The 10222-nt window shown below is 46.8% G+C and overlaps 1 protein-coding gene across 1 annotated transcript in view; it reads left to right on the top strand.

Annotated features, from left to right (window-relative positions):
* The window catches only part of LOC130111477 (CD82 antigen-like), a 61255-nt gene extending 51637 nt beyond the window's left edge, over window positions 1-9618 (top strand). The window contains exons 6-9 of the mRNA XM_056278684.1: window positions 2877-2975; window positions 3912-4085; window positions 5678-5761; window positions 7434-9618. Of these exons, the coding sequence (XP_056134659.1) occupies window positions 2877-2975; window positions 3912-4085; window positions 5678-5761; window positions 7434-7511 (435 nt within the window). The 3' untranslated portion in view covers window positions 7512-9618. The remainder of the gene's footprint in view (window positions 1-2876; window positions 2976-3911; window positions 4086-5677; window positions 5762-7433) is intronic.
* Window positions 9619-10222: the final 604 nt, after the last annotated feature.

Genomic DNA, 10222 nt, shown 5'->3' with positions numbered 1-10222 from the left:
ATTTCAGACAGATTTGGAAAATGCGTACTTTTTGACACAAGTCAAGGGGAGGTGTGTTTGCTTGGCTCGCAGGGACTCTGTTGTGGTGATGAAAGGCCATGTTTGGAGACGCTGCGAGACAAAGCATCAGCCCTACACCGTCACGTTTCCCAAGGAAACTGGCGAAGAGAACCCAAATACACGACTCGCAGACAGGACGGTTACGGAACATTCTGTTTAATGGTCAAGGGGAGGCAGACAGGCAAAACGGGTTCATAGCACAAGTTCAAATTACCGGGGAAGTTAGTCCAAACAGGCATCAGTCAGATCCAGCGAGGGCGGGCAGAGAAACAAAGTCCAGGAACAAGCTAAAGACTAAAAACACAGTAACAGGAAGCACTAACGCTAGAGAGAGCTTGGCTGTACACACAAGACAAGACCATCTGGCAGGGGGACAGGAAAACCAGGGGAGGATTTGAGCCGGGGAGCTACTGGGGGAATGGGGAACAGGTGTGGGAAACACGGGGACGACTGAGAGCAAAACCAGGGGCAGGAACTGACACGACAAGACGGGTGAACTTCAAATTAAAACAGAAAAGACAGACAATGAGAGAGGCAATAGGTTGACTGGCTCAACTATGGAAGACCAGGACTGCCAAAAATAACAAACAGAAGTAAACTGGGAGGCCAGTAGAATAACAACCTCGCAGCCACCATGACATACACTTGGTACACTGGCACAGAGGGAGAGTAAATGTATGATACAGTATTTGATGTGCTGACAACCCCAATTACTTAGTCAAGCTAATCAGTCAGATTTAATAAAACAACATCGAACGAACAGTAAACAGTCTGGTTTACACACTGTGTCATAATCACGAAGGTGGACACTTGGGCCATGAACTGTATTCCCTGAGAGTTGTAGAGGACATGGCCGGAGTAACCCACCAGGGGGCCCCGGGGCACGTACGTCCATTGCCCCCCCCCTCGCCGTCCCGTCAGATAGGCTACGCAAACAAGACTAAATATTGTTAAATGTAAAACTAATGCAAACAGCCAACATGGTAGTCGACGCCATGCCAACCTGCATGGGATTCGGATGGCGACTACAAAGTACAACACAATTTTGAATCACAAAACAAAGAGATGAGAATAGCAGCGCACAGCATCACAAACATATTGCGAAGCCTTCTTGGCTTCGCTATTGGACTTGGACTGTAGCTCGGGGCCCCACATCAATAGAGACTTTGTAGCTTGGGGCCCTGCATCAGTAGAGACTGTAGCTTGGGGCCCCCATATCAATAGAGACTAGTTTGGGCCCTGCGTCGCGACACAGGGTTGGACCAAATGTCCCTTGTAGGGTATGATTGGGGATTCCTACTATACGCGAACACAACACCCCTGACCTTTTGGGGCCCCTCGTGGTCCAGGGCCCCGGGGCACTCACCCGGTATGCCCGATCCGTTTATCCAGCCTTGATAGAGGAATGTTGGATACTGCCTTGACCCTTTCTTGATCTTTTCTCTTGTTCTTATTTTGCAGCCAGTTTTTATTTTGCAATACTTTTTGAATGAGACTTCTAGCATTAATTTAAATTAAAGATACTGACGTGCCTAATGTGAACACATCAGTCGTCATGTAGTTATTTATCTTTTATCCTTTTTTTTCTCCTGGATCACCATCTTGCCGTGGCGGAGAAGCTTGCATGTATTAATGATCCCAGTAGCTAAGGATAGGGTAGCGAGCAGGTCAAGGGGGAGGTTCCAGACAAAGTGCGATCCAAAAAAGACCTCAACGGCAGAACTGGTGGAAGATGTCTTCGGGCCAAAATGCCAGTGAAGGCGGATGAAGGCTGCACCAGAGGGCGGTCCCCAATCATCTTGGTTCTCCATGCCATTGGACTCTGGCCACCCCCCTTCCAAGGCCTGTGTGGTGGCTGCAGGCACATCCGCCTCTCCACATAAAAAGCTGTCACACGCAGGCGTCCTCCCGCAAGGATCAACCCATAAACATCTGGGGTCAAAGCCCTTTGGCGATCAGAAAAAGGTGATGGGAGCAGGACAGTGAAGCCTGGCGGCCCCTAGCCACAACCTTACACACAGGCAGTGGGTGTATCATGACTGAGGCAGAGGGACTTCTCGACTGCTGCACCCATGACTGAGCAGCCCTATTTAGGATCTGCTCTGCTCACCCCGGTTGGAGAGGGGGCTAGAAAAGGTGCTCTAGACATAGTCCGCCTCATACCTCCTGTCTGGACCACCGCATCCAGATGGATGCGGTCAGAAACAGAAACTCATATATTTTGGAGTTTGGAACATACGAACACTCATAGACAAATCAATCCAGCAATCGACATGAACGGCATACGGCCATCATCGTCCGAGATCTGAGAAGATTCCGGATTGATATCACCGCACTCCCTTAAACCTGATTGGCCACCCAAGGGCAGCTGCTTTTCCTTTCTCTGGAAAGGAAAAGCAGCCGATGAGCCGAGGGTGCACGGTGTGAGCCTTGCCATCAAAAACAGCCTCATTTGCCTCCTTGCTGAGCTTCCTGTAGTCATGTTTTTCTGTATGTGGCCCATAACCAAGAAGGTCTGGCCCCCCCCTGCCTGCTCATCTGGTCTGCGGTGTTGCCAACAGAGGGAAGTAGTAAAACATGGCTAGTTTACTGTGATGGTTAGAAGTTCTCCGCTGCTTTAAATATCACTGTGTTCAGGAGCACCTGAGTGGTACCATCATCATCATCGTCCTCATCATCCTCATCATTTGTCTCAAGCCATTTTATACATTTGTGTTGAGTCTGTTTGCTAGAGGATGGGCACACTGCGCATGTTTCTTACTCCTTCGTTTTATTTTTCCATCAGAGGACTGACGTTGTTCTGTTTTGTTTCTCAGGTAAATCAGGAGATGTCCAATATTGTAACCATAGTCCTGGACAACTACCCTGGCAAGAACACGACCACCGAACAGGCCTGGGACTTCATCCAGCGCACAGTAGGTGGAAAGCACAGACCTGAGATCACATCTTGAAAAGTGTAGAGACTACAGGAGAGAGAGAGAGAGAGAGTGTGCGGGCATATTAGAAGCAGTATGGCTGTAGTGCCTTGTCAGGATGGCTGCATCCTTGTGCAGTGCTTGCTGATTCATGCAACTGCGAGACAGGCTGTCTGAACAGGAAAAGACCCGTTTTCTCTGGAGATGAGTTACACCAAAGCAGTTCAAGTTTTAATAGACTATCAGTACCTCCTGGATGTGCACATTATGAGCGGAGAAATGTCCCTTTAACAAAGAGGTCTGTGAATGTTCTCATTCATCCAGGTCTTAGTTATCCAAAGGAATTGAATCAAGTGCGACTGGACTTGGTTATTATATATGTGTCCTTGGTTATATATTGTGTTCCCATGTTACATCGGAACACAAAAGAGCCATGGACATCGATAGCTCTGATAACGACTCCAAAGAGGATAAATATCTGAGTCTCATCAGCAGCCAGTCAGACTAGCTTGGTCTAGTCAGAAAGGCACGAACTGAGGAAGCCTCTTGGATGAGAGGCGAAACGTCTTCACGGATATATACCAAGTCCGGTTGCACTTGATTCAACTCCTTTGGATCCCTTTAACAAAATGGTGAGAGTACAGATTATTGAACAGGTAGTATTTTTCATTGTTGCTTCATTGCAAGAGGGTTGTGGGTTTGATTCCAGTTCTTCTGCGTGGAGTTCACATGTTCTCCCCGTGTTCATCTTGAGTTTCCTTCCACCGTCCTGTGATGGACTGGTGAGCTGTCCAGCGTGTCTCCTTGCCTTCTGCACACTGCATGCTAGGACAGACTCCAAACTCCTGCAACCCTGAACTGGATTAAGCCGGTATAAAGACTGAATGAACCAACGAATGAATGAACGAATGAATGACCTCTCTCCCTCTCTTGAAGATGGAGTGCTGTGGGTGGACTGGGAGACTGGACTGGAACAGCAACATGGTGATCGTCAACAGCTCCCAGCTGCTGTTCCCCTGCTCCTGTCAGAACATCTCCATGGCCACAGGCAACTTCTCCGACAGTGGCTTCTGTGAGGCGCAGACCCCTGATTGGCCCGTGTATGACATGGTAAGGAGGGACTTCCTTAACGCCCAGGTTCTGGTCTCCCACATTTGGTGTCATTGACAAATCTATCTCAGAATGATGAACAAAAGCTGCTTTCAAACATAAATCCCGTCACATTGTTAGAGAATGGGTTTGGTGGTTTTTATCCATTCACACGTGCAGCTCCTGCCTTTGAGATTTACGGCAGTGTCTTCTGCATTGTTCCCCACTCGAGTGCGATGACTCTAATATTATGAAGTGCAGCATCTCTAACTAGCGTCGTTTTAAAGATGTATTTACTATTTTGGCACTCTCAAGCTTCCGTATACCTGACTTCTGATCTCATCCGCTGCACAAACTGAAAGAAACGCTCTTATTTCTCGTTTGGTCCATTTTCCAGAATTGTAGATATGCTCTTTGCTTTTCCTGGTTTACAAATAAATGTCTTGCATCAGACAAATGTCTCAGGTCACAGATGCAGATTGGTTCACTTGTTCCTGTGACAGTGTCTTGATACAGCAACCCCCCCTTTTTCTCCTAATTGTACTTGGCCAATTACCCCACTCTTCTGAGCCATCCAGGTCGCTGCTCCACCCCCTCTGCCGATCCAGGGAGGGCTGCAGACTACCACATGTCTCCTCCCATACATGTGGAGTCACCAGCCGCTTCTTTTCACCTGACAGTGAGGAGTTTCACCAGGGGGACGTAGCGCGTGGGAGGATCACGCTATTCCCCCAGTCCCCCCCACCCCGGACAGGTACCCCGACCGACCAGAGGAGGCGCTAGTGCAGTGACCAGGACACATACCCACATCCGGCTTCCCATCCACAAACACGGCCAATTGTGTCTGTAGGGACGGCCAACCAAGCCGGAGGTAACATAGGGATTCGAACCGGCGATCCCCGTGTTGGTAGCAATAGAATAGACTGCTATGCCACCCAGATCCCCTTAATACAGAAATCTGATGGGTGTCCGGGTAGCGAAGCGGTGTAGTCCATTGCCTACCAACACGGGGATCAGCACTTCGAATCCCCATGTTATCTCCGGCTTGGTTGGGCGTCCCTACAGACACAAGTGGCCTTGTCTGCGGGTGGGAAGCCGGATGTGGGTATGTGTCCTGGTCGCTGCGCTAGCGCCTCCTCTGGTCGGTCGGGGTACCTGTCCGGGGGAGGGGGTACTGGGGGAATAGCGTGATCCTCCCATGTGCTATGTCCCCTTGGTGAAACTCCTCACTGTCAGGTGAAAGGAAGCGGCTGGTGACTCCACATGTATGGGAGGAGGCATGTGGTAGTCTGCAGCCCTCCCCGAATCAGCAGAGGGGGTGGAGCAGCGACCGGGACGGCTCAGAAGAGTGGGGTAATTGGCCAAGTACAATTGGGGACAAAACTACAGCAATCTGACGGCTTTCGTTCAAACTATCATCGTTTGGTAGCGTTTCCATAAATGTTACTCGGTCTTGACTTGACCGTTTGCTGATACAGCTGTTACGGCTTATCCCCCCCGACTCTCCTTCACACATAACCCCAACATGCACAATTGAGGGACGGTTCACAGGTTAGGCGGCATGTGTGGATGAGGTTAAACCTAACTGTTTTTTTGTCTCTTGTACATGTCAGGGTTGTTCGGCCAGTGTGGAGGGCTGGCTCCTCACCAACCTGGGGGGGATTCTGGGCATCTGCCTCGGTGTGGCTGTGATTGAGGTAACAGAAGCCCTGTCATTCATTAACGCCTGGTCACTCACACTCGAGGCAAGGCGGCTTTATTTGTCGAACACATCTGGTGTGCAAAGGCAATTCAAAGTGTGTTACACGATGCATAAAACAGCACGAACAGGCATCCAAAGGACACTGTAGAACAACACAAAGTCAAGTGTAGGAGTCGAGCTTCATTTTGAAGTAGTCAAACAGAAGGTGGAGCAGAACAGAAGGTTCTCAGGCTGGGCTGGTTTAACGGTAGTCAGCGCTGGAGCAAGTCTCACATCTACAAGTCTCACATCTACAAGTCTCACATCTACAAGTCTCACATCTTCAAGTCTCACATCTACAAGTCTCACATCTACAAGTCTCACATCTTCCAAGTCTCACATCTAAAAGTCTCACATCTACAAGTCTCACATCTACAAGTCTCACATCTTCCAAGTCTCACATCTAAAAGTCTCACATCTTCAAGTCTCACATCTACAAGTCTCACATCTTCAAGTCTCACATCTACAAGTCTCACATCTTCTAGTCTCACATCTACAAGTCTCACATCTACATGTCTCACATCTTCAAGTCTCACATCTTCAAGTCTCACATCTACAAGTCTCACATCTACAAGTCTCACATCTTCCAAGTCTCACATCTACAAGTCTCACATCTACAAGTCTCACATCTTCAAGACAGATTTGTATGAATTGCATGTGTTTGCATGGTATGTGAATATCTTTCACTGTGTTGATGAATCAGTGGTTAAAAAGTGTGGAAAATGGGGGCGTCCGGGTGGCGTAGCGGTCTATTCCATTACCTACCAACACGGGGATCGCCGGTTCAAATCCCCATGTTACCTCCGGCTTGGTCGGGCGTCCCTACAGACACAATTGGCCATGTCTGCGGGTGGGAAGCCGGATGTGGGTATGTGTCCTGGTCGCTGCACTAGCGCCTCCTCTGGTCGGTCGGGGAGCCTGTTCACGGGGGAGGGGGAACTGGGGGGTGAATAGCGTGATCCTCTCATGTGCTACAGCCCCCTGGTGAAACTCCTCCCTGTCAGGTGAAAACAAGCGGCTGGCGACTCCACATGTATCGAAGGAGGCATTCCCAGATAGCAAAACTGCTGTGGCCCGGACCCGTCCCACACCCGACACTTCATCCGGCCCACATACTGTGTGGAATGATGGCACTTGGGCGGTCCGCTCCTGTTTGCCAGATCTGGACCAGAACCAAGCCATAGCAATGTCACATGTGCCACATATTTGCCAAAGGTGACCATATTTGTGTTGTGATATTTGGGCCATATTCACCATTTACCACACGGGCCACTTCAGGGCCACATCCAGATCACATGTTGTCCAGAGCACCGCATCTTTGCCAAAAAAGGCCCACATGTGATTTGGGTCATATTTGGGCCATATTTGCTGTTATACATGTGGGCCACTTCTGGCTCACATCCATTTTGTCAGGGCCAGAAGAAGGCCAGCAGTGCCGTATCACTGCCTGAAGTGGCCCACATCTGGGTGCAGCCCTCCCCGGATCGGCACAGGGGGTGGAGCAGCAACCGGGACAGGTCGGAAGAGTGGGGTAATTGGCTAAGTGCAATTGGGGAGAAAAGGAGGGGGGGGATCCAAAAGATAAAAGTGTGGAAAGTGTTTAACTAGCCTCTCTATCTCCCTCTCAGCTGCTGGGAATGATTCTGTCCATCTGCCTGTGTAAAAGTGTACATACAGAAGACTACACCAAGGTACCGAAGTACTGACGCTCCGTGGTGCCGAGCACAGCCACACCGCCCACCTGCAGGCGGAGCGAGAGACGTGAAAGAGAAAATGGAAGTGAAGCGTTTTCCCCCTGTGTCGGGTGAAATATTTTGTCCAAATGTAAAAAACGTGTATGCTTCTTTTGTTGTATTTCTTTAGGCACTTCCAGTTTGGTTTTCCTTTTTCGTTTTTTACCGCGTCGTGTCCCTGGAGCACCTCGGAGTTTTTGTTTTGGCGTTTCGTATCCCGGAGCGGTTCGGAGGCAAATCAGGTTCTCAAGACCGGTCGTAAGAAAAGCCCGGTAAAACGAACCGACAACGTGAGGAGCACGAGGCGAGATGGACTCGGGGGGGGGGGGTATCGGGGTCAGAAAAGGGTTCACATTAAGTAGAGTATTCTACTCTATTCTACTCATAGTACTCTAGTCCAGTGGTTCTCAATCTTTTTGGGGTCCTGGACCCCCTGCGTATTTTTGATCTACCCTGAGGACCCCTCCACCTGATCTTGGGGGAGGGGGGTTGCAATTTGATAGAAACAGTAGAAACTGCATTTTAAATTGCATTATAGCATTTATTCACTCTTTGGGGCACAAATAAGAGCTTTCAGTTGTAACTTAGATATAGTTAACAAAACAGAATTCTTATGCAGTAACTTTCAGATATATGTAACAAAACAGAATATGTATTCAGTAACTTTCAGATATATGTAACAAAACAGAATATGTATTCAGTAACTTTCAGATATATGTAACAAAACAGAATATGTATTCAGTAACTTTCAGATATATGTAACAAAACAGCATTTTTATGCAGTAACTTTATGCGAGATCTCTTATTAAAATACACTAAATTACACTTGTGAAACAGATGTAATTAGAGAAAACAGTCCTGTTACCCTTTATAGTTTAGGTAGATAAAGGTCTCAGTCACATTTGAGTAAAATAATCCTATTTCTATAAATGTCATAGGATTTTTTTTTTAAAGAGATTTTATTTTCACGGACCCCTTGCAATTACACCACGGACCACTAGGGGTCCGCGGACCTCCGGTTGAGAAACACTGCTCTAGTATACTTATAGTACCCTATTATACTTATAGTACTCTATTATAGTACTCTGTTCTGTTCCTTAAGCTCTCCTGTAGTTCGGGTTTCGTTTCAGTTGAAGCAGAAATGTTGTTTTACCTCCACGAGAGACAGAATCTGAACCGGCTCCAAGACTGGAGAATCCATCCACACGTGTCTTTACATGACCCCCCCGAGTCTGCTGAGCTGATGAGTTATTTCTTGTGCACTGTATATAACTTTACTTTACTTTAGTTTTATAGCTTTTCTGAATTGGAATCCAAAACCAACCCCGCCAGTCTTTGTTGTCAAGCTGGTCCCTCCTTATATTTTCAGAAGGTACGTTTTTCTTTATTGTCTGTATTTTTTATTTGAAGTTGTCACCATGTTCGACGAGCAATGGAAATAATGAGCTACTGAAGGCCGCATCGATTTGGATTTCTGGTTTTCCGGAACGTTCGCGTTCAGTTTAAATTTGTCTTTTAAGGGGAAAAAAAGTAATTTTTTTAAGGAAAATTTTTAAAAAATTTTGTAAGAATTTTTTTAAAAAAAAATGTCCATGAAGGGTTCTTCTGATCAGACTGAGGTTTATTCCACGCTTTCCTTGTACACAAGGGAACGCTGTGGTGATACCATCACCCAATTTCCAACAACAAAAACGTAAAAAATTAGATGGAGTTGGAAAGAATTTCCTAGAGAAACAAACCCAACTCGGATCAGAGCGGGTGAGAGGTGGCAGAAGGGGAGAAGAAGCTCGTGCTTCTGAGGGGTGGGTTCCCCTTTCGGGCGACATTTGTTTTTACTTTGTTTGGAATACGTTTATATACATTTTTAACGTTTCGGTGAAGCTGTTGTTTTTATAATGTATAAAATGTCCTCTACTTTTGAGTTTATGTACAGTATATATAAAAACCATCCTATTAACCTTCAAGTAATTTCTATTAGTCCCATGTAAACTGGAAGAACTTGTGTTGGCTCGCTGCATTAGTTCCTGTAAACTCACCACGACCCTTCGGTTTTGTTTTGCAAATAAACTTGATGCAGAGAAACCTGCTCCTTCCTTCTGCTCCTTCCTTCCTTCTGTCTCTGGTAAATTATGTTCAGGCTGTCTGACGGTTCACCCACAGGGACACCGTGGATCAACACTCACTTGTGTTTTTACAACAACAAAAATCAAATGCATCACAATTCACTCACAGTCTGTCATCCGAATTCAAAACCCCATCAACGTGACTACATGTGGAAAAAGTCTTGTCCGCTTTTTCTAAGTCCGTACAGTCGTTATTCTACTCATCTCATCACATCACATCACATCACATCACATCACATCACATCACATCACATCACATCAGTAGTACTACTGTGGTATAACTACCATGGTATATCTACCAAGGTATCTTTGATAGTACTATGGTATATACTATAGTACATTGTATGGTATGTGCGGTGGTACAAATACCATGGCAATTGTACCGTAGTACTACTGTGGTATAACTACCATGGTATATCTACCAAGGTATCTTTGATAGTACTATGGTATATACTATAGTACATTGTATGGTATGTGCGGTGGTACAAATACCATGGCAATTGTACCGTAGTACTACTGTGGTATAACTACCATGGTATATCTACCAAGGTATCTTTGATA

The sequence above is a fragment of the Lampris incognitus genome, chromosome 4 (assembly GCF_029633865.1).
Source record: "Lampris incognitus isolate fLamInc1 chromosome 4, fLamInc1.hap2, whole genome shotgun sequence".
Taxonomy (NCBI): Eukaryota; Metazoa; Chordata; class Actinopteri; order Lampriformes; family Lampridae; genus Lampris; species Lampris incognitus.
Note: the sequence above shows the minus strand (reverse complement) of the source record. Positions and strands in the feature narration are given on the sequence as shown.